Source organism: Sturnus vulgaris, chromosome 1 (assembly GCF_052056855.1).
Source record: "Sturnus vulgaris isolate bStuVul1 chromosome 1, bStuVul1.hap1, whole genome shotgun sequence".
Classification (NCBI taxonomy): Eukaryota; Metazoa; Chordata; class Aves; order Passeriformes; family Sturnidae; genus Sturnus; species Sturnus vulgaris.
The window spans coordinates 13,010,069-13,036,136 of NC_142243.1; the positions used below are offsets into that span (position 1 = coordinate 13,010,069).

General features: G+C 38.3%; 1 protein-coding gene across 5 annotated transcripts in view; it reads right to left on the reverse strand.

Moving 5' to 3' along the window:
- Positions 1 to 221: 221 nt before the first annotated feature.
- Positions 222 to 26,068, reverse strand: part of CCNY (cyclin Y) — a 118,801-nt gene continuing 92,954 nt past the window's right edge. For all 5 annotated transcript variants that reach the window (XM_014892188.2, XM_088159478.1, XM_014892189.2 and 2 more), the window contains 5 exons: positions 23,590 to 23,647; positions 23,360 to 23,479; positions 12,199 to 12,365; positions 8,714 to 8,876; positions 222 to 2,984 (listed from right to left, as the gene is read on the reverse strand). In XM_014892188.2, the coding sequence (XP_014747674.1) occupies positions 2,868 to 2,984; positions 8,714 to 8,876; positions 12,199 to 12,365; positions 23,360 to 23,479; positions 23,590 to 23,647 (625 nt within the window). In that variant the 3' untranslated portion in view covers positions 222 to 2,867. The remainder of the gene's footprint in view (positions 2,985 to 8,713; positions 8,877 to 12,198; positions 12,366 to 23,359; positions 23,480 to 23,589; positions 23,648 to 26,068) is intronic.

Genomic DNA, 26,068 nt, shown 5'->3' on the forward strand with positions numbered 1-26,068 from the left:
TTTATTATATCTCCTACACCTTTTCAGTTCTGAGCCGGTGACCAAAGCAATAATGAAAACCTTAATCCAGAAAACATTTACAGCAAAACACAATGTCTTTGTGCTGTTAATTAAAATGTTATATGGTTCTCCTCCCTTCTTACATCTCCGGTGATTCTCTAACTTTGCAATGGTATTTTCCATACAGTAATGCTGAAAAAACTACACTAAACACAACATAATCCTAAATAATAATTCATTTTTAATTACCTGGTATAGAATACCTTGCAAACAAAAGACACTTTTCAGATTTACTGACAGGTACTGTATTTTTTGGCAACCCTGGAACAAACCAGAAGAAAAAGCAAAGAATTATTCTATAACCATGAGGGAAAGAAACATCCATCTAAATGTAGAGGATTCATATGGTAAAACTAAAGAAAAAAATCCACACTTACAGCAGATTTTTTTTAATTCTTAGTGCAAGAAACATAACCAAGTTAATCACAGAATCAGTACTAATTAAGAATATGGAAAATTCTCCTATACAGAGGTAGAGTCCAGTGCACAAGGCTAAAACGATATTCAATAGTCTAAACAAGACTGAGCCAGGTTTTACGGAATCCACTTTTTAAAGTATCAGACTGTATGTACATACATACAATAAATAGACTATACAATCTTTAAAGTAGTTTAATAAACTTCACAAAAATTATAGTAGATGCATTGATATCTTTACATAATCCAAAGTTCATATCTCTATCACCCAGAAATGGATAAAACCAATATTCCTGATATCAAGTTAAATGGAAAATAGTTTAGCAAACTTGATAAATCAAAATATTTTACATATTTTAAAGCCTAAATTTATGCTTATAAAGGATGAATTTCAAATGCTCTGAAAATGTTCCTTTTGATACTATCTGTAAAGAGGTTTCAAATGCTGTAATTTGTTATAAACACTTGCCTTACATTCCATGTTCAAGGGGAAAATGGACGTGGATACTCACAGTTCTGATGCATTGGCACAACAAGAAGTGATGAGAATTCGATTATATTAAAGGCCCAAAGAACATCAGGAGAATTAATGGACAAAGCCTTCATGTCTCAAGCTGAACGAATCGCATTGGGAAGCTGACAGGGAGCTGTTTGGTTTCACAGCTTCACTCCTGTCGGTGCCTGCCTGCCCCAGGTCCCCGGATCAGCATCACCCTGGGGGCCAAGGGGGCACCTCTGGGCCCCCAGGCTGCTACAAGCCCATAGGGCTCAACAACACAAACGTGGAATCTTTGTGGGTTACAACAGTAGTGCACGAATCTGCTGCCATTCCCTTCAGTGACAGTCGCAAGGACAGATTGCAGGGCACTGAGAGCTTTCAGCTGTATCTTTCTAAACTGTGCAAAAAAATTAAAAATAAAAAAAAACTGGGGGAAAAAAATCACCCTGTGGTGTTATGAAGCAAATATGCTTATACTGAGAAGTTATTTTGTGTAAAAGGTTCTTACAATCGCCAAGGGGGAACAGTCACAGTAAGAGCGAAATAATAATAACAACAGAGGAATTTAATAATTGAGTTGGAAATTATATTCACAGTTCAGTTACTTTTAATTTCTATAAGCACCTACACTGAAAAACATGAGGGTTTGTATTTTAGCTTCCAAATCAAATCTCCTTGTGACAGATACCTTGTTAAGATTTCCATTCTGCTCTTCTACAGGCCTTCTCATTGGAACAATTTTTTTTATTATTTTTTATTTTATACAAACAGACTCACTTTGATTTAAAGTAAACATATAAAAATTGAGAATATTGCTTGCAACAATGGACCTGGAGGTGAAGGAATGAACTTGTCAGGCCATACCAAAAAAAAAATCTCCTTCAAAATGGATGAATTCTGCTAAACTTCTAATGCTATGAAAATCTGCAAAAAGGATCACAAGATCTGTTGCAAATTTCAGAGATTTGGCCCAAGTCTTATCATCATCATCATCTCAAGACTTTAACAACTGTATCTTTATATTACGGAAAAATAAATGATTCCAAGAACTCAGGAAGGCACACGCACCCAAGTATACTATAAATAAAACACATCATGAAATTACGAAGATCTTCTGATCCCTGTACACACTTTTGGTTCAGTACTATGGTCAAGTTCTCTCTTTCAAAATACAATAAAAGGCATACAAGAAATGTAACATATGCATAATAATTAAGAAGAATAATGCTAATAAGACAGGTTACAGAGAAAAGTGCAGTGAAAAAACCCAACGCTATTTATTCAGGGGCTTGTGCTACTGTAAATACAGACTTGTATTTCCTGCTGTGCAAGGGGAAGAATTTATCTTGGGAAGCAGCAATGAGGAATGCAAAAAAAAAAAAAAAACCAACAACAACAATAACAACAACAAAAAGAAGATATTAAGAGAAACCTTTAAGATGGAACTCTCCCAACGTCATTCCTCTAGTGCACAGTCATCTGACTACATGGTTTGTTTTTTTCATGCTGCCATTTCCCTTCATGAGTACAGTATAATAGAAAATGGCAGAGTTCTTAAATATTTTTCTGCCTCTACTTCATTTTTTTTGTTTCTTCTTCCAAGCACCTGATTTGCTGTTTCCTCATAAAAGTGTAAAGCTGTTAGTGGAAGTGAGAAAATAATTGTTGCCGATCTTCTCTCCCAAACACCGATTTCTCTCCATTTCTCCTTCCGTTAGGTATTTCACTCGTGTGCTACACAATGGGGAGGCACTGTAAAGGCAGCTTGACAGATTTAAAAATAAAAAAATCAAAAGTCTTTTTTTCTTTATCCCCCCCCCGCCCCCAGCCCACTCTGAAAAAGATGGATGGATGAAACAGTACGTCCGTAGGAATATTCCAGTCTCCTCTGTTAGGAGATAATTGCAGGGGACCATCTAACCACAGTCAGATTGTCAGCACTGACCGACCGTTTCTTTGCAGCTTTCCTGAAGTCCTTGTATTTATCTTCACATAGGCGAGAAATGGCCTGCAAGAGAAAAGATGAAAAAACATTGCCCACAGATGTACAGGTAAAGCAAGACTAAATGCATGGTGAAATTACAAAGTCACTTCATTAAGCAAAACACAAGAAGATATTTTCTTCCAATCCTAGTTTTCATTTCATTAGTCCTGGTAGGAAGACTTGCATTGTCTTGGCAGCTTCAGAAGGACTCAGCATACCCCAAGCCATTTCTTTGCAAGCGAACCATTACAAACCTCACTGACAATGCTTATACATTTCAAATAGGTAACTGCTGTATCATCCTTCATAGGTGAAAAATCATGCAAATCTTAATAAAACAATTATAGAAACTGTAAGTGTATTTGGAGAATTTAAAAACTGGGTGAATCTTAAATTTTTTATTTCCTAAAAATCTTGTAGTGATTCTACTTTTCTCTGCTGAGAAATGGTCTTGCAGAACACCTGCCCTGCTTTGCCTCCTGAGCTGATATTAACTCACCTCTCAGAAGCAGATGATCATTTCTATGTGACCAGGCTATCTTATATAGTGCCAGAGGGAAATGAAACTCATATTCAGAATAATTTAATTCACATTATACATACAGTCATTTTTAAACCTTTTGAAGAGAGAGACAAACATTATTCAATTGTCAACTCCTTTTATGCTACACTGGAGTGAATGTTTCTTCTGTTTTTAGCAAAGTTTAAAAATAGTATTTATTATGGACCTCGCATGCATGAATTTATTGTTCCCTAAAATAGCCTACTAGAGTTCATATGGCTGGGACAGGCTGTGGCTGGCATCAGTAGAGATGTTAACTCTGGCAATCAAACTGCAGAACTGCAGAGAAAGCTCACTCCAAGGAGTACTCAAGGTCAAATTCAAAAATACGACAAACTACAGCAGCATTTTTTATTTACTCAGGAATGCTTTCAAGTTGTGCCTTAAGATGTTTAATAAAGAGTACTGTTCAAACAAACCCAGTAGAAGTGTTTGATTATAACACAAGGCATTACAAATAATTAAAAATCCTGACTCCATGGATCATCATTTTCTCTCTTGATTTTTACTTCTACAGCACAGCAAGTTGTAGCAGTGAAGAGTCCTTTAATTGGAATAGTCCTGCAAAGACCAGAGGCAGGAATGGCAGAAGCACACAACTCCTACATCTGAGAACATATTCACCCAATGCTCTGGTCAAGCCAGCCACAAAATATCATTAAATCAGAACACAAAACAGAACTAAACAAACCCAAACCCCAAAACAACATAAGACCAAGAGAACAGTTACAACTTTTCAGTTGAAAACTGCATCTTTTTACTAAGACTACTCTTGAACACAGTTTTCCTTCATGGCGCATACAAAGCAAACAAGAGAATAAAATAACACAAATATTCATATTGCTTTTTAGACTGTAACTTCATTTACATAAAATTGCTTAATAAAATTTTACTTAATTTAACCAGGAACTTGATGGACTAAGAGAGTTTATGCAATTCAATCAGATTTAAAATTCAATAGGTTAAAAATGTTTATCCATGAAATAATATGCCAAAGCATGGCATGACAAAGGGGTGTAATGAGGTGGAGCTCAGCTTCTTTGAGCTGCCAAATCCCCATTACCTTAGGCATCAAACAGTCAGAGAAGGTAATCACTTCAAAATTGCATGTGTGACACAGGAAAATTTCTGTTCTGGCACTTGGTCAGACAAAATGAAATGTTGCTTAGAAGTGGCACTTAATATTTGGCATCTCTAGACTATGCTGATGAATCATATGGATAAGAAACACACTGCCATTTAAAGCAGCTCTTTATCTAAAGATCCCTCTTCATTTGCAAGTAAGTTATAAAATCGACATTTGGAGCATACTTGGCAAGGTAGTTAGTCAACTTTAGTATAACATATGGGGAAACAGGACAGAAGCAGAAAATTGTAAATATTTATTATTGTCTTTCAGCTAAAATAAATCAAAATAACTTTAATCACCTTTGTATCATGTGATAGTTCTGTTGCTTTTTTTGCCAGAAAAGGAAACCAATTTTTGACAGTTGCAAGGGACCATTTCTCATGTAAAATCAAAACATTCTTAAAAACCAGCAACAGTAATCCAGCATGTGAAATTTTGTTGGACTTGGCTGTAATGTATGTATTCAGCTAGAATGCATACACATATATATTCTTCCATCATATCCACGCATACAGAACTGAAGTCAGTTCCTCTGCTGAGTTATATGACTCTCCTAGAGATTCCATCACTGGAGGAGGGGACAAGTAAGGAGAAAGAAGGCTGGAGAAAGGAGGCCAGTAGTAGTAGTAGTAGTAGTAGTAGTAGAAGTAGCAGTATAAATTTGGGCTGCATGCACATTTTTGCAGGGCAGGAAAACTGCATGGCTGGTTATGGAATGCACAAAGGCAGACTGAGTGCTGCACACCCTCCAAAAACTGAAAAACCAGAGGAAACTTAGCAGGGACAAACAGTAGATGGTTCTCCTTAATTTATAAAGCATGAGAAAAGTATAATTGGTACTCCTAAAACCCAAAAAGGTGAGTTTTGCTCTGTTTTGCTCTTCCTTTTCTTCCTGGATTTGAGGGTTCTAAACATACGAACACACAAGTGCAATTGAGTCACTGTGACACTGGAAAGATAAAGAGATATAAAGACTCTTCTCTGCTTGTAACTTACATATTTTTCTCCTGGTTTTGTCTGTTTGATCTGTGGGACTCTATCTCTTTAGGGTCAAGAAAACAGCACATATTTCAAATGGTTTGAACTACGTGCTCAAGTACCATCCTAACAATAAAGATCTCAGACAACATCTAGTCAGTTAAATTGGGAGTGCACTAACTAATGATCTTAGAAAATCTAATCTTGAAACTAGCACAGTGCTAAGGTCACAAGCAGCAATAGGACAGAGACATTTTGTCTACTTAACCCAAAGAGAGAATCTGATTCATATTTAGCTCAGTACATGAGAGAAAAAACAGGTGCAAGAGTAGGAAATTACAAAATAGTGGGTTAAGGCTGGACACCCAACAACCTTCTTGGCAGAAAAGTTCTCCCATATTAGAAAACAGTTCTCAAGAAAAGCAAAGGAAGCCTTGACATTTGACATAATTAAAAGGAAGAACAAAACACACTATAACATATGCTGTTTGGAACAAACAGCACTGGCAGGTGGACAGACTGGATGATCTAATGAAAGTTTACTTGCCATTTTTAACTTGCCTGATTCCATAGAACAGGGGTAAAAAAACAAGAGGGGTCATAAAAATGGGTTTTGGCTACTAGATGGACTGGTATAACAAATCTAGAACCCTATTCCACAGATAATTAAAAGGCAAAAAAAAAATTACTTTCATTTTGTCATTTAAAAGACAAAGCTACTTTTAAAGTGCCAATTGTGAGAACATTAGATAAGAGAAAACATCCACTGCAGATGTTTGAGAAAGTGATGTAATTTTTAACAAGTACTGCAATCTCTCGTAACACCTCTAAGCTGATGGATCTTGTCCAGCATTTCCTTTTGATGAGGTACATTTCTTGCTAGCCTTGTCCTTGGTCTTTTTAGGGTGTATTTTTTTCATCATCACGGGTATGTCAACTTCATGTTTGCAGAAAACGCAATGCAGATTCTGCCATGTCAGATCTAATGCTTCTGCTTTAGATATTAAAAAATAGCTTTAAAATGAAAAAGTAGCAAAAATATCCTATAGTATACCTATTTCTCTACTCAACACCTTTTGTGATCTCAAATGCCAGTAAGTTGCTTTAATCTTAGGACTGAGCAAGGTCTTTTTAGTTTATCACACAAGGCAAATCCTTCCACTGCATGAATACATTTGCTGTGAGGCTGTTGTCTTTCATCACAGACTGCAGCTTTTTCTCGGTATCAAAAATATCACAGCCTGTGTGGTACTACATCTACTCCACTTGACAACCCAGGCAACTGTTTTAAAACAGATACTCTGGTCTGAACAGCACACAAGAGACTACAGAAGTGCTGTAAATGCATTTTGATGACTCTTGGCAAGCTAAATGCTTAACTGTGCTCAGGGAACTGGGCTATAAATTATGCTGTCAAGTAGTTTCAAGGGCACACTAATGACAACCACATACTGCCAGGGAACAAGGCAGTTCCCTTCCTTCTGGCTACAGAATATAGAGGCAAGGAGGTGGCAGACCGAGCTGGTTTCACAGCAGACACTCTTCTTCTACCCTGAAGACATCCTCTGACTAGCAGGGTTATTTACAGCCACCTTGTGCTGGCAGCTCAAAGCACACCCAATGGGGAAATTTTTAATAATATAGATTTATTGAAAAAATATTCCATTAGTTCTTCCTAAATATGCCTTTTTTTTAGCTAGTACAGAAGAATTATCAGTATTCTCTGGCTATTTACAGCCATTTCCCATTTTTCTTTTCTTCTAAGGTTTTAGGAGCCATCGTTGTTACACTCATTTGTAACCTGCTGTTATACATTGTGTGTGATACAGACTGACAGTTCAAAGAAACTGTGGGCTAAATCAAAAAGTAATTATCTTCATTTTGATATATGTAATAGCACTTACTATCAAGACTCCCATAACTCAGTAAAGCAACTCTTTTCAAGTAAGATTACAACCCAAATAGTTTTTTTTAATATTCTCTTTAATAGAAACAAGATCTGATGCAAATATAGATCACACTCCATACAGAGAATGACATTCTTATGGGAGCTACCTTTCAAATTTAAGAAGAATATTTAGAAAGACTGGGAAATACAACTTAAGTGAAATTTGCTTTGATTCTTTCTCCACCACTTTTAGTTCCCATTAGAGTCACAAACAAGTCAATTAACCTTCCCAAGCACCATTTCTCCCCACAAAAACGTGCACAGAATTGCCTGCCTGTGCTACAGGAGCACTAGGAATTTCAGAACACACAAAGTTCAGTCTAACCCACAGGCAAACAACCTCCAATGCAAAGATGTTATGTAATTAAAGATGTGTGCTGTTAAAAGCAGCCAGCATCTAATGAAAATTTTCAAACTTAGTTAACAATATGCACACCCAGTGCAATAATGCCCATATTTGAAAAACATATCTGAAAAATTAGGAAAAGTATGTTGCAGTCTTGCTAAGGGCCCACAATTAGGTAATAATTTAAATTCCTTTGGTGTCTATGGTACTCAGAGTGCCCACTATTTCACAGGTCCAGACCATCCAACAGTGCTTCTGGCACACGGTGTATCCAGATCTCATAAGCATTCATGACTTATCCACTGAAGGCATGTGCTCATTTCTGTTCTCCCTTCACTGAGGAAAACACCATGGGAGATAACAAACTTGGATCCACATGAAACTGAGCACTTGCAGATAAGAAGAACATGGAATAGCTATTTTCAGCAACACTTGTTAATATTTTGTCATTTAAGGTGGATAATCAGTTTTAAAAAACCAAATGAATGAATAATACTAGACTGTGAATTGAATAATTATAATACTCGTGGGTACTTTCACAAGCCAATACTAGCAATTGCAACTGAAAAGAAATGGAAAGCAAGGTAAGGTATGAACCAAACTGGGTCAAAAACCTGTCCCCACAGCCATGAATACTCAAAGCATAAAAAAAAAAATAAAATTAAAATCAGGCTCATGATATTCCAATATCTCATGGGAGTATCTGGGAAGAGATGGGAGAAGGAAGAAACAACACAAATTCCCAATCCCCCAATACATTTAACACTGAGCAATCTAAAAAGATTCTTACCTCAAGTTTATATGCCCTGTCCCTGCTGAGAGGCTCCAAGGGAAAACTCAGGTTATTTGCTTCTGCCAGGGAACGCAAATCAAAATAATACTTGGCATAAACACTGGAGGGAACATTAATATTGAACTGTAACAGCTCAAGAAACTGGCGTTCTAGCTCGTTCCTGTGGGAAGAAGATAAACACGGAAACATATTTCAGAGTGTGCATTCTGAATGTAATTTTACTTTAAATTGCAAATGGTATACACCAAGTTCATTTTTTATTCTTGCCAGATACAATTATCCCAGCCTAAGGTTTGACCTTCCCTACCAAGTTCTCTCAGTGTACTCACACCAAGGAGGAATGTGAGAGATGCTGCACCTTGCAGCTGCTACTGCAATGTCAATCAAATCCAGACACAAAGTTTTGCTAGTGAAAGGGCACCTTTATCAGCTTAGCTAACACAATTTTGGAAAGAAAACCTAACAGGGAAACAAATTTCTTGTAGTTTCTGCTTTACCTCCACTAGGTGGGTCTGCACACACAGCTATGCCATAACAACACATGCACACTCCCCTGCCCTCAATTTGTCAGGCTCCACTCATAAACGCTGCAAATTACTGTAACACATAAATTACTGAAGAACTTATTTACTCCCTGCAGCTCTTCATAATCAACCATTTAGAATTAGTCATGGGAAACCTGAATTTTTCATCATACTCTCTTTATGAACAGAATAAAGCAATTTTTCCCTTAGACATGCAATGAAAATTCACAGTGGTGATCACATGTTTTCCAGTACCTAATCCAAACATGTTCATCAAAATTCCTGAACAGAGCTCCTGTTTGAGCTCTCACTCTGTAAAGGTTTGGTATACAAATATATTATTACCTACACCAATACATTAAAAAGTACATTGAGAAATAAACCAACTAACAAAATTAAGGACTAGAAATTTTCATAAATTGTACAGTAATTGGATATCCTGCTGAATACTTATGCAGGGACATATGATACATTCAAAACAGTGATTTCAAGATATGAGAAATTAAAAAAATTAATGGTTGGTGACAGCTATCAGTGTTTGCTGAAGAGCCCGGACTGCACTGCTGTGTTACCAGTGGGCATTGACTGATGATTATATTGTCTTTAAGTTACATTTTGACTGCTGTTCAAGCGTGCAAGGAATATGAAATAGAAGTTGCACAGTTGGCAATAAAAGAGGAATGAGCTGACGATAAAAAGTACTGGTACAGCGGTTTTTCAAAAATAAATTATTTTTCTCCTTCTCACTCTTTACCCTTATATAATTCTTCACATCATAATCATTGTCCTTCCTTATCCTCACTCTCTGTGCCAAAATTGTATGTTTACATAATGATAAATACTAATTAATACTAAAAACTAACTAAAAGCTGGATATGGAGTCTTCGGCTTAAACTCACATTGATGAAGATTCCAACTTAAAAATCCAAGTAAAAAAGTTACACCGTAAGGTGTCTATAAATAGAAACAAAATATTACTTTTACATGTCCTTTTATACTTCCAAGATTGTATATTCTGCAAGCTAAGCCTAAGGTTCTATTTTAACTGATAACAGAAAGCCTATTTTACTGGCAGAAGACATTGGCTGTACCCCTTTTGAAGAGCACCCTCAAAAATTTCAAATACACAGCCTCAGGTTCTTATTATCCCCTACCTCCAAGATCTCAAAATTGGATCAGTAGATTAGCTACAGATCAGAAAGGACAAACACATACAAGTGTTTCTTACTGAACTGATATAAATTAACTAACCACCACACCCTTCTTAGCCCTACACCTCCCTTAGACTGCTTTAGCATCTGCTTTCCTGGGCCACTCCTCAGAAATTCAATGTATACATAACATAACATATATGTATACATAACATAACTACATATCATACATAACTACAGGTACCCACTTCAGTCCTCCCAAGTTCTCTGCTCACTTTTAGACACAGTTCACTGCACTGATGCTGACTTATAAAACCCTGAAAGGTCTGCTTGATGTTCTGCAAGACAGTTCTGCTGAATGATTCACACAAATGGAAGAATTTCACCTAGAGCTATTCTGCCTCACTAATACAATGAAAGGCCCTGTCTTGCTTAGAGCCAGACCCTTCAAAATCATCATATTGTACTGTCCCAGTTAACTGAAAAATAAGAAAAAAAAATCCACTACATACCACATTGCAGATAGAAGGAAAACAAAATTTGGAAAAACTGACAGCAGGAATATAAGCACCAGAATCTTTGTTGGGGGGTTCACATGGAGCCTTAAACACAAAGCCCATGAACTAGATCACCAAGTACATATAGAGAGCTCAGGCTCCCCAGAGGCTTCTGTGTTTCTAGTTTGTGAGAACCTTCAAATCTTTTAAGGAAAGGTAAGAAGCTCAAACCCTTGAGGACAAGGACCTATCACAGTTTTGCTTAGGGAATGTGCAGTGCAGAAAGGGGCAATGTTGGCACAGGTCTGCCATGCAAGTATTGGTGTTACATAGCTCAAGTGCAGCTTCTAACAGTAGCACCACCACGTGTTTGTCAGAAACAATAACCTCTCTTTTTGTTTCCTTTCAACCACCTTCAAGAAAAGCCTTGAGAATTAGCAATTTCGAACCTCACATTTATAACCATTCCTGATTAATACTGTCATATGGCACAGTCAAACCTGTGACTCTGCTCCAAGCTGTTCAGCACTTCAGCTCAGGTCCCAGCTTCAGGAACACCTGAAAAGCACCCAGATTTGCCTTGCAGGAGAAGTGAATGGAGGGAAGCCCCTACTGCTACTGAATACTCAAAAGGCATGAGAAAAGAGGAAAAGTAAGTTTGCAAAACCACTTAGATTCTACTCAATCAGTTAAGGAACCATTATAGCAAATTATTCTTCATAGAATACTGCACACAGAAATGTGAAGGGCCTGCTTTTGGTTCTTGTCCATCTTCTCTCCCTCTTTCATTTTGGAAGCCTCATTCTGTCTGGATTTTTAACATCTTGAAAATTAGTTCAGCAGGACACCGGGGGAAAGACATCAAAACCCAAAAGTATCCATTTCAAATAAAGGCAGTAAATAACTGGGTGATCATCCAAAGGCCATTAAGATAACTTCTTTTCCTGCCTTACATGTCCATCTACATCCACATGGAGAATTAGCATGACAGTAAATGATGCAGAAGTGAATACATGCAGGCTGGGTGTGGGGATTTTTATCAAACCATACATTTAAATATTCTGAAATCTGTTTTCATTATTGTGCATGAATATCCCGTGGTAAAATACGCTTCAACCAGAAAACAAAAATAATTCATGTTTTCCTATGTAAGCAGCTGTCAAGTCGACCTCATGCCATCTATCAGCATTCACCATGTTTAGATACAGCATAAATATACAAACTTCATATAATCTATGAAAGAACTTCCCATCACCCTCAAAGACACAGATCTTGGCATCCACTGACAAAGATAAACAAACGGCACTCACATGTCTTCGACCGTGATATCCTTCAGGATCTGGCAGTAATCCACGTTCCACACTGCCTGGTCGTCCCAAACTTTAGATGCCAGTAGAATTGCCCCCAGTACTATTCTCTTCCAGTTTGCTGGACAAATATCTATCTCTGCATAAGTTAAGAGTCTTTCAAGATATACCTGTGGAAACACATCAAAATCAAGACTTGATCTATTTTGCTATTATGTAGAAATGAAAAAGAAAATTATTTCCATTCCAGTAATTCTAAACCAGTAATCTGCTTTCAAAAAAGATTTTTTTATTGTAAAAGTTGTAGCTTCAAACGCACGTTAATGCCAGGCTCAAAACTGGATGTGATAAATCCACTTTAGTTAGCCTTTGCCTTCTGATCCTTTTACTCATTTCAAGAGGTCAGACACCAGACTCCTAAATACACCATTTCTTTTTTAGCTGTGATTTCCCCCTGCCTGCCACCCGAAAGCTGAAGAAAATCTTAACATTATCTTATAATACTGTAAAACAAAATGTCATTAATTGTTAAAAAAAATTGTTTTCCTTCTTAAGGAAGGCAAACTGTTATTTAAGCACAAAATTCCAAATTATGTGTCAAGCCCATTACTATGGATGGAAGTTTGACTTTTTTCTTAGTGGGTCATTCTGAAAAGACTTTGATGTACAAAATCTGATATCACGAGACTGCAGAAACACAAAGCTCAGTAAGAAAGTGGCACATGGATCTCCTCAGCATCTGCACTACCTGGGGGCTCTGTGCAAAACACTGTCTTTTACTTTCCAGACAGCCTGTGTAAACAAGCTCCTTACATTCTATATTGCAACAAGGCAATTTGTCAACTTTGCAAGCAAAACTGCTTCTCAAATAATGAAAATGCAGCATTCCCTGGAGTCATCCCTGGGAAGCAAAAAACATCTTTAAAGCAATATAATAATGCTGGGAGCATCATAAGCAGAGGGCATATGGAAGCTGTAATATTGTACCACTCAAATTAGCAGATGAACTTCTTTCACATCAGTGCAGAATTTGACTCCCTACTCTTAATGCAAATCTCTTTTAAATCTCAGCCTTTCACAGCCAGTAATAGTAGATTTAGAATGAATACTCCACATGTATAGATATATAAAGTATACAAAAATCAGAAAATATATCCTTTCTTATGTACAGCTCTAGCTTAGAGAGAACAGAAAAACAACTAAGTAAGGATTTTGTGGGGACTGAAATTCAAAGGTACTTAGAGTAGAAAATGTAAACAGATAAGAATTATATTGCAAGGAAAGACATAGAATCATAGAATAGTTTGGCTCGGAAGGACCTTTAAAAGCCATCTAGTTTCAACCCTCTTGTCATGGGCAGGACCATCTTTCACTAGATCAGGTTGTTCCGAGTCCCATCCAGCCTGGCCTGAACACTTCCAGGGATGGGCCATCCACATTCTCTGGGCAACCCGTTCCAATGTCTCACCACCTTCACAACAAAGAATTTCTTCCTAACACATAATCGAACCTCTTGCATGTTAAGGCCATTTATAGTCCTTGTCCTATCACTAAAAACCCTCAAAAATGTTCCTCTCCAGCTTTCCCATGAGCTTTCTTTAAGTACTGGAAGGCTGCAGCAAGGCATCCCCAGAGCCTTCTCTTCTTCAGGCTGAACAGCCCCAGCTCTCTCAATCCGTCATGGCAGAGGTGCTCCAGCCTTCTGGTCTGCTCCATCACCCTCCTCTGGGCTGGCTCCAGCTGACCCATGCCCTCCTCACGTCAGAGTCCCCAAAGCTGGATGCAGCACTCAGGTGAAGGGAGCAGAGGCACAGACTCCCTCCACCTGCTGCCCACGGTGCTTTGGATGCAGCCCAGGACACGTTTGGCTTTCTGGGCTGTGAGAGCACACTGCCAGGCCATGCCTAGCTCCTCCCCAGTCAACACTTCCAAGTTCTTCTTGGCAGGGCTGCTCTCAAGCCATCCTCTGTTTAGCCTGCATTTTGTCCTTGGGATTGCCCTGACTCACAGGACCTTTCAGTTGGCCTTGTTGAATTTCATGAGTATTGCACAGGCCAGCCTCTCAAGGTCCACCTGCACAGCAGATGAAATTACACCTCAGGAAAGAGGCAGCATAAACTTGCCACTATTTTCCCACCAGCACATACCTGAGAAATCAGAATTAAAAATTAAATAGTTTGATATGACTCTATTCCTACACCTTCTTCATTACCATATTGATTCATCTTCCACTAGCATGTTGAGGGTTGTGAAAAATCACTCTTGCTTCCTTGGTGATAACTTGGCTTGATTCCAGACACTGTTTGCTGGAACAAGGCTCTTTATCATCCCTCAATAAAACTGAAGATGATAAACAGCTCTCCATGAGTAAGGCACTTAGTGTAGCTTTCAACTCCTTTCTTGAATATGCCTTAAATGAGCATTTTATTTTGTTCACTTGCTCCGGCCTCCTTTATTCAGTCTTGAGTTTTAAGTATATGTCCAAATAAGAGAAAACAAAAAAGAACAGGACTACTTACAGCAAACATTTGTAAAAGTTTAATAAGGTCCTCAGCCAGTGCGAGAACTCACTTTAATCTAGGATTTGTGACATTATCAGTGTATCTTTGGGACACATTAGTGTAGGTCTTCGACTTGTAATCAAGCTCAGCCAGCTACACACAGTCTTTCTTGTAGCTCTCCCTGTCTCTCTCTCCCAGAGAGAACCCACTGACTGCAGATTAGGGAAATTTAGGCTGGTACATACTAGAGCTCTCACCTTGCTGATGTAGAGCAACCTCATAACAGCAGCACACACAGAGCCAAGTGAGCTGTCTCCAATGTAATTGTGCCAGAGTTCATTATTTCTGATAACTGGAGCTGGTTTCATTTCAGAGCATTTCAATATACAAGGCCCTAATGGGACACAGTACCAGCCCATGATGTCCCATGATGGGACATCAGAGTGGGACAGGCAGAGTCTGCCATGCACTCACTATGCAGGGGGTGCTTCTGGCTGCTGTGAAGATGTGCTGAATCAGGAGAGACTTTGGGAGCAGTGCCAGGTGCCTCTCAGCCTGTTTGAAGAGGAAGGCTGGTGGGATGGTTAATCACTACACTGCTCATCCCAAACAAACTCATGGCTGGTGGGAGAACACCACCTGCTTCTGCTGGCAAAAGCCAGCGAGTCTTCCCACACACACAGGGAGGCATGCTCCACCTCATTTAAAAAAAAAAAAAAAAATCACTGAAAATGTTGGCCCTGTAATGGTAAACGTGAGATATGGAAATACCATTTGTATGCAATTATGTCTACACATTGAACAGTGTCTTAAACACAAGGTCATTTTCTTAAATATGGGTTTTGTATCAAACAGAATGGGATTTTGAGTCTATTATGTGGTTCATTGTATTTGTCTCTTGTAATGAATTTCACTGGCCTCATTTTCAAAAGCAAAACACTTTCTACATCTTTAGAACTAGCTGGTATGAAGTAATATAAAGCTGAATTTTAAAAGGTCACAATAGAAATGAATATTACAACTTGCATTTCAGAAGGCTGGAATAAATTGTCTTATATGGCAAAAGATAAAAAATGCAGAAGAAACAATGTGAGAAACACTATTTTCCTTTTTTTTTAAACATAAGTCAAAGAACTATCCCTCTTGTTTATTTTGGCAGGTGTTCCTTTATGGAACTAGAACTAAAGAGCTTTTAGTATCCCTACGTTAAAATATTATTTGCCTCCACCAACTTTTAACAGCTGCACCCATCCTCAAGAATGGAACTAAAGCTTAAAACAAATTGAAGCTGCTGCACCATTACTACTTTTTAAACTACTTGTTACATTGTTACTGCTTCATCCTTTGCAGCACCTGAAAGTAAGCTTTGAGGCAGAACTTTTCAGTACTTCTTTATTAAACATCCAAAAGCTGAATTCCCAAAAGGCTCAGATTTATTCTGCCTTCATTTAACAACTAGTTCTGCTCAACCACTTTCATAGCATCCTAGAGCCATCTTCATCCCATTTGTCATTGCCCACCAGTTCTATGACTGCATGTATAGATATTTTACACAGATTGATAACAAGACTACTTATTCACATTAAAGTCGCTGATGTGACATGAGCAAAAACTTTCAGTGGTTTCAGTCAAACAACACAAACTTCTGAATTCTTTCCAGCTTGCAAAGAACAAATACAACTTAGTGTTAGTAAAAACAATATTCAATATTCAAAAACAACTACAACATTCAAAACACTTTTGCACCATAATTCAAATCCTAGCTGAAACGAAAATACAATTCTGATTGGGAAAATGCCAATGGTCACTGGTCTGTCAATAAATTTTTATTTACAAACTCAATACCTCAGAGTCTGATACCTCCATTATAGTCTACATTCTGCTTTTGGGAACAAACCACGATTTTACATGACTGTCATTTCAACAAGCTTTGATGGACAACGGCTGCACCTTTTTAATAACTAAGACATGTCAGAAGGAACACTGCATAGAGTTAAGATTTCAAAGGAACAATATTGCATTATTATTTGCATCTCTTCCCATAGACTAACACCAAGATTTCACAGTGACTGACCTTAATACTTGGAGTATCAGCAAATCATTATTTAATCATAAGTGAAACCAATTTAGTGATTTGCCTCTGTTAAAAATTAATTTATCTGAATGAAAGAGACTTTATTTCTACTAATTAAATAAAATTACCACTCCATGGGTATAGATAATCCCAAATTGGCTGGAAGTTTAATGAACTCTGGAGAGGTTCATTAGCTTAGCTACACCACAGGAATGTAGTTAAATGGCTTCCAAAGCCATTTCAGGTCCAGTAGAAGTACAGAACTGATTTGCTTCAGTACGTATTTTCACCTCTTAAATCTGCCAGACCTGAAACAACTCCATGCTGACCTAGTTTGGATGCCTCTGATCCTGACTCCCAGGACCTGGACTTGCAATGGCAAGCTGAATAGCATTAGGCCATCTATTATAACCACTAGTCCTGAGGGGGCTTTTTTTTATCCACACACAGAGCTGTAACATGGCACAAACTATCAGGATCAGCAACAGCATCCAAGGCCCAGCAGTGCTGCTCCAGCAGGGCCACTGCTGAGCTGAACTAATCCTTAGGGTGGTTATTTGCAGATGGGTAAATCCATCCTGCTCTTCCCAAGTGTTCAATAGTAACTAACCATAGTACCACCCCGTGTAGTCCCAGTTATCTAAGATGTCAGGCTCCCCATGATCCTGGACAGCAGAGTGTTGGTTACACAACATCCCAATCAACAGAACATAAATCGTTTGAAGAAACTGAAAACTAAAGACAGCACTGAAGAGTTCAGTTTTAATTAGTGTGAAACAGCATCTCAGAGGATATTATAGCAGACTTTGGGCATTATATAATACATTCAAGTAAAAAGAAACGTTAAAATGCTGGAGAAGATTTCTTTATTTTTTTTCCCCTCTTCAGGAGGACATATACCAAATATGAAAATGCCAAATAATTTCATTTCAGTATTTCACAATCACAAAAATTACTTGTATTTTTTTTTAAACTATGGGGTTCTTATAGTTTTGCTTCTTTTTGTAACTTCATCTTGAAGCTGTTCAACATTAACTTCCAATACTCCACTGATACCTCTTATTACATTGGAGTTGCAGTCTAAGCACTAAAAATACAGTAGTTCTTTTTTTAGGCTTCCCTAAAGCAATGGAGAAGGTTTTCTGTGGAGGTTATGGAATTTTCATCATCAGAGAAATTCAGAACTCCACTGGTCAGACACTGGTCAGTTTGGTTGTGCTTTGAGAAAAGGCCAAACCAGACATGATCTCTAGAAGTCCCTTCCAACCAAAATCATTATGCAATTGTATTTGTATGCACTACTAGAATTTCCTGTGGTGGCACACTGAGAGGTCAGGAGTTGTGTGTTGCCCCCAAGGAAGCTGACTGGGAGTCTCAGCACACTCAAGCAATGGGCAATCACTGAGGAATGTCACTGACATGACTAGAATAATTTGGAATTTTGAGGCAGCAGCAAGAGTAAAACATTATCTTCTCCCATGTGGTTTTTATATGGCTTTATGTTGAATTCTATTTTTATTTTACCAATAAAACTCTAGTGGCTTAAATTATTTCTCACTTGATTTACATTGACAGAAAGAGACAGCAGTTTTGCTATTTTAATTATTATAATTGAGAATCTACAAATTAACCTTTATTTGCAAACATCTCGTTCCCTCCCTCCTCAGGTAATCCACAGTGTAAACTGCAGGAGCACAGAGTAATTAATGAAGATATTTCCATCCCAACACACTATGGAGAAATACAGAGTCATCGCTCTCTAATGAGAAAACTTCAGTGTGTCACAATGCCTTGAAACTGAAATGATATCTTTATGGAAAAGATTATAATTGGTAGTGGGTCTCACACAGCCAAATCACGGCTCTAATCCAATCACTAAAGTGCCATATGCTCTGTTCTAAGCGATCAGCCAGTTCCCTACCACGACTCTCCAGAAATAACCGTGGTTTGCAATTGCCCAGCTGGGAATTTAAAATATTCTACAAAGGTCTGGTGCCACCCATTTGGTGGAAAACGACATCACATCGTTGTGGTCACTGCAAATTCATCCCATTTTTATTTCTGAGACCAAATGGTGAAAAGAAGTAACAAAAGCAGTCACAGAACTATGAAAAAAGGTGAACAACTGCAAAGTACCATTGCAGATATTTATAGAAAGCAAGAGTGGAACTGAGAGAAAAGTCACACATCTCCAGGTTTGCCCCCTAATTTACTCTTCTTGAGACAAATACCTATAATCCATGTCAAATGCACTCCAGTTGTTAGGCAGCATTGAATTTCCAGTTTAAAACTGGGATCAGTATTAATTCTTTGCCCATACAGAAGGCCGAGGCATCAGCAGATACACACTCTGTGAATGTCCTCTTCTCTTGTGATTTAAAAAGAATTCCCTCAGTCCCCACCTTAATTGCTCTCTTTTCATTAAGTGCATATCCCAGCAACTCTAAGGCAGGAATTGACAAAGTAGATGTGCAAGTATTAACTGATGATCACTCATGTGTTGTTCATTAGACCACAGTCAAAAGATAAGAATAGTCCTAAAAGCAGGGACCAGCATCCCCCTATCCCGCCAGTTGCCAGAGCTCAGGTTCCTCCTGGCCTCCTCCAGAGCACACCCTGAGCCATGCCCAGCTGCCAAGGGGCTCGGGATGGACAGCACAGGTCCAGGGGCCTTCCCTCCACACTTTGGAGACCTTCCTCTGATGTGGCCAAGTGCTGGGCTTTGGCACCTCCCCAGGAATGCCTGAAGAGCAGGACAAAGGTGGGCACCAACAACAGTGGATACACACAGCTCTGCTCATGGGTTCCTTACACAGGACAGAGCCCAGCCTCACTGCCTGGCCTTGCTCACACCCAGCCACACTCGGGCAACAAGGACTGCTTTGGATTGCACTCCAAGGTCTCCAGGGAAAGCTGCATCGTCCATCAGCTGTGTAAAGGCTGTTGGTCACACTGAGACACCAAAAAGGACTTCTGCAGATCAAGTGTCTCTATGGACTCCAGACACCCTTTTGGGTTTTCCTTTTCTTTTAAACAAGTATCAGATTTTTTATGCATCAATTGAAATATACTTTTTAAATAAAGTATTTTATTAGCATTCAAAAGTAAAAATATCTTACTGAAAGGAAACCAGCAAAAAAAATTTCTCTATTCCTCCAAATTCACAAAAAAACAAAACAAAATTCTCCGCAAATAGAATCATTTTCACAATACAGCAGCCCTTTACCTAGTTGCTGAAAATGTGACCATAAAATACAGTAAGAACCCAGGAACATCTGGTTGTATTAATTAAATTCCTATTTTCACAAGGAAAATGTATTCTTACATACTTCAAACTTCAAATTCGCTAATATCAAATCCCCTCAGTCACAGTATGAACTCTGCAAGGTATTCCAAAAGCATGCTCCTCTGAACTTCTCAGAATAATTCAGCTTGTGTACTGTATGTATTTACATATCACTGTATCTGATCTGTCTACAGCATGCAGACCCAGCATATTTGCAAATGCAAAATGTGTCCTCTCTGAAACCACTAAGGACAGAGAAGTATATTCAAAGAGCCTTAAATTTGGCCTATTTGCAAAAATCTCAGAAAGCCATGCCAAGGCAAAGCAGAAAACTTGGAACATTCTGCTCTTCAGGTCTAGCTCATAGGATTGTTTCCACAGAACAAAAGAACAAAGTATAAATATTTAATTCTCCTGACATGCAAACACTGTATTGCTTACCCAAACGAATGGGTAGCACTCCTGTTCACATCTTTATTTGCAATCCAATTAGTAGATTAACACAAATACAACTTTCTACCTCTGCACTGGAGGAGATGCTGAAGAGGACACAGTCATTTCTCAGTTTTAGCAAAGGTGGGAATACTCTGGGGCAAGACAGACCTCTTTCCATAAGTCAGGTCACAAAATACAGTTATGCCACTCACTTGGGTTAGAACCACTAGGCACAAGCTTTAAATTGGCAAAACAATTCTTAAAACTAATTTTATTCTTATGGTATTATTTCATGAATAAATAATGTGAATTAGTATTTAATTGTTTCAACCTGAGATTTTAATTTTCCACCTATCAGTATGGGAAATCTCTTGGCAGCTCTAGAGGCTATGTGAAAATTAAATTTTTTGTTTAATTATAAATTGGTTTTGCTGTAATAGTGGAAGCTTTAATTGAAATATTTTAATTAAGTGCTCGAAGCCACACAACGCTGGCTTTTTGCTGCAGAATAGTTTATCTCAGTCTGGAGTTTCACATTTACTCAGCTCCTGTGCTGAACACAGCCTGCTGTAGAACTAATTGTTACTGCTGCTTTTACCTGGTTAATGCATGTACCAAGACAAACAGTGGGGTGCATTCAACCACACACTTCGAACCATGTTAATAATGTGGGCAGTAAAAAAGGATGCTTAGAACTGTTTAAAAATAATTAGAGTGAGTGAAAGAAAGAGAAAACTGTAGCATCTTGTTCAAAACGTCTCTGATCCTCACACTTCCTGCCTTCTGGCAACCCTCCCAGGAGGAACAAGTGGCAGACAGGGCTATCAGATTGCTCTCTGACGGACAGCCAGACTGTGGCAAAACACAAGCCCCAGCAGGGAATGCTGATCTCTCCTTCTCCAGACAGGATATCAAAACTGAAAGCACTTGCAAGGTTCATAAACAGCAATATCAACATTACTAAGATTTCAGGAGTGTGGGAAGGGGGAAAGGGTCGATTTCTTTTTCACAGATTAGCTTCCACACGAGTATTTCAAAAACAACCTAATCTGTGTTTGGGGCCCCTCCTGATGACACAAATGAATAAAAAAATGGGCTCTAGAAGAAACAGAGGAAACTGAGAGTAGCAGCAGCCAAATTTCACACTTGTAAAACACTATGTATATAAACTCTGAAGGTTTCTGGAAAGAAGGGTCAGGCTGGTGATATTACCATGAGAACACAGGCAAGAATAGCAGAATGGCAAACACAGATCACCTGCACCAAATCTATCCATGAATATCTGCAGGGCTGCTCTGAGAACCAAGCTATAATACATTTTCCTTTGAGAACTAGGCTATAACACGTTTTCCTGTTACCATTGTACCGGGTAAAAAAAAGAAACAAAACAAGTCATCTAAGTCTTCAGGCATTAACAACTATGAAAATTGCATCTGCAACATAACAAATTAACTAAAGACATTTGTACTTCATTGGAGATTACACCAAACAAGAACCAGAAGAGGCAAAGAAGTTGTTACATAAGACTTGTGAGAAAGAACTTCCCATGCATTGCAGTAACAGAAAGGTAATGCTATTAAAATAAGGGAAAAAAGAAAAGTCCCCTGTCATTCCACTAAACAGTGCCCTCATTGATCAAATAACTTAAGATTGAATAACAGATAAATACAACAAGGTATTTGACAGTGAGTTAATTAAATTACAGAAGAACATATTGATTCACAAAACATATCTTATCTCCAGCAGAAAACACTTAGGAAGAAAAGGAAGAAGGACAAGCACCTAGTACAATTATGTAAAAGAGACAGGCAAAATGTCATTTCAGAAAACAAATACTGGCTCTGTCAAGCAACTAGGAAGAGTAAAACTACAAAATGGAAGGGTGGAGCACTGTAGGGTGTTGCTTGCCCTATTTCTCTCGTATTCCTGTTCTTCACTGGTTAGTACAATTCATTCTGACTGTCCAAAGGAGAAAAGCCTGCCAACTAATCTTAGAAGCCAAGGGGAATAGATTAACAGAGGAAATGAGTAGGCCTGGGCTTCAAAATTCACCTTCTCCAATTTCCCCTTCTTCCATCTAAAATGCATAACTAAGCTGTTATGAAACCACATGTTGTAGTGGTAAAAAACCATTTTGTTATTTTAAAATCTCTGAGTGAAGAACATGGCCAAAATTGTGACCGAAAGCTGAAGAGACTTGTCAGAATTGGCAGGATATAAATTTCAAGAAAATTAAGAAATTCCCAGCTGGTGGATATCATTTTGGCTCTTTTAATCCACATTGCTATGCTGATCCACACCAGCTGAAAATGTGAACCTTCTTTTGTGTTGTGCTATTTTTAAGTAGCTAAACTTCAGACTTGAGTACAATTGTTCAATGCCATGACAAGTACAGTGGAAGTAGAAGAGAGCCAACATGTCCCAGTCACTCACTGAATCCTTCATGTGCCCACCAATTCTTATTAGTGCTATTAAATCACCTACAGCTGTTCCCAAGTCTCTCCTGGGAGCTGTACTGAGACACAGCAAATCCCCTGAAAGCTCAAGTCTTTCTGCTTTTAACATTCCCTCATATTCAGACCACCTATGCCACCTACATTTTCTATCAGTCACCTTGGTGGCCTGTAACACTCACTCTGTGAAGGCAGGACCCCAGTTTTGTGTCACATGTTACCCAATCTCTTCTTCCTCACTTACTCTACACATGAAAATTAACTGCGGCATCTCTTCCCATCAAGAAATTTCCTCAGTCTCCATAGTGAGAGAAAATTCCCTGGCAGCACCTACATCTATTAAATCATACAAACACAACTTTTGAGAACAAAACTGGGTCTGTCAGATGGCTGATGTCATCCCTCAGACACTCACCAGGGTGACAATGGCACATTCAGCAGTCAGTTGAGCAGCACTGAACAACGTCCGGACAAAGCGGTAAATCTGCTTCTGCTCTGGATCATGTTTGTCATAGTCTGGTGGCACTTCGGATTTCTAAGGAAGAAATACTTCCAAATAGGTGACTGAAACAAAATGAAGCAGACAGAAAAAAAAAAAAAAAAAGACAGTTCACATGAAAGGGAAGGAGAGGCAGATGAACTTACCGAAAGGGGATGAAGGTTTTCATCAAATATATCTAAGAGCATTCTTCCGTCTGTGTCCCTAAAAAGTGTTAGAACCAAAGTACTGTCATTATCTGAACACAACACACACAAGTGCACCATTAAAACTCCAACACTCCCCATGCTGTGGGATGCTTAGAAACACTGATGAAATGTGATTTTCCAATGGAAGTTGGACCTACTCTGCCATAAGTAATATGAAATTCATATTACAAAGCATGCTAAAACGCTCAGCTTTCAGTGCCCAAGATACAAAACTGCTGAGCTCTTTACTATGAGGCTTAAGAAGTACTACTACAAAGTTGTCATAAAATCAGCCCAGCTTACTCTCCTTTTTTTAACTTAATCATGTCCACCCCTGCAATCTCTCAACTCTTCTTCCTCCTTTACTACCAACATTGTAAATGCTTACTTACATGCAATGCTGTTCTTACAGTAATCTTTTAGTTAATACATACATTCTTTACTTTTAATTTATTTGAAAAACTCCATTGTACTAATGATTTCTGAAAGCCAAAAGAAGCACGTACAAAAAAATATTCAGACGAAGTAACATTCCTATTCGCTGTTTTTATTAGATGTTTCTCTGAAATCCCTGTAGCTCAATATCAGCATGCACATTGATGCAACTTCTCAAGCCTAACACCCAGGATGCAATATAAGATTTTTGCTGTACATAACCTCGGCAAGGACATTAACAAAGACAAAATCAAGGGGTATAACTGTACCAGAGCTGCACTTTCTGGACAGATGCATCCATGTGACTTACTTATTACAATCCCATCTTTATTTTTAACATCCCTGGTACTCTGATTATACAGTTCTTAAGAAACAAACCACTGAAAACATTTTCTATCATTACATAGCACCACGTGTCTCTCAGATGGTGCAAACCACAAGTTTTACAGTGGATTCATATCTGCAAAATGCATTTATTAACAGCTGACATTTAAACCTCAACATCTGAAGGTGCCATTTTTTCTACTAAAATGGAGGCTAACACTGGAAATAAACACATTTTTAAATACAAGAAAGAGGAGTACCTAAATTGAAACATACAACCAATAAACCCCCCCCAAAAAAACCACCCCCCCCCAAAAAAAAACCCACACAAAAAAACTCAAAAAAAAAATAAAAAAAAAAAAAAAAAAAAAAAAAAAAAAAAAAAAACCCACAAAGAAAACCCACCAAAACACCTGGACTGGGATAAAAACAACTGGAAAATTCCTATCAGCAAGGATTCTAGGCCAGACTCTTTTACCCCTACCTAAAAAACCAGTATCTTGATGCAGAAGTCGTCTCCCTGACATGATTGGTATGCTATAGTAAACTATGGCAGTTCACAATGCAAACAGAAATATTTCCTGTTTTATTTCTTCAGGTTGTAGCTGCTGTATGCTATGAAGTCACATCTGACTGCCCTCAAAAATCTATTTTAAAAAACATTTGAGAAGTTTTTGTCTTCACTACAATTCACATTGTACTCTTTCAAAAATGGGCCATCTACTGATAACTCAAGCATTCTTTATGGTTAGTTTGCTGGGGTTTATTTTATTTCTTTAGCAAATTCACCAATGCTTATTCATTCCTTCAAAAACAAGATGGGTGTAGTTTTTTATCACTTGTTGAATAACTAAGATAATAAAACATGAAGAAAACTGATCAGTATAACCATGATAGGAGACACTGGGAAAGGGAAGAATGGTAACTAGAATGTTACAATCAAATGAAATGTGAGAAACATGTGAAGAAATATTATATTTCATACATAGCTTCTCCAAAAAATTAGATTGGTGAGAGTTTGAAATATTAGGAAGTTATTTTGGTTTAGGTCTCCTATGCAGGAGAATAGGACCAACTAAATACTGTCTGAAAAGAATTCTTCTCTGGAAGAGCAGATGCTTGGCTCATTTTCTGTCAAAATGAACCTCGAGTCAAAGAGTCACAGTGGTTTCATACTCCCCACCCCCATAATGAACCAAAATCTCCCACATACGTCAACAACTTCCTTTTGGCCTATAATAGCAGGAAACAGAACATATGTTTTGCTCTTGCTGTTTCAGCAGCAAGCGCAACTGAGTGCTGTTATCACATTGTCCCTCCACTCCCAAACCAGAGACAAGCCCAGAGTGAACAGTTGTTTCACATCCCTCATCTCAGAGCTGCTAATTGACACACGTGAGCCTGGCCCCAGCATCACTGCTGGGACTGTCCCAAGTGCAGGCACAGCACTTCCCCAGCCCAGGCACATTCCAGGGAAAGCAGCAGCAACCAGTTTCCTGACTGAATCTCCTCTCCATCCCAAAAGTGAAAGGACAGAGAGCAACTTTCCCAAGAAAGTAATAGTCAGAATGCATTTGTTTTCAAGATGCTGACACAGTACACTTTACTTTATAAAGTTTTGGTCTCTCTACCAGCTGTAGGTCAAATTTGCATCAGGCTCTGCAAGCCCACGAATTGG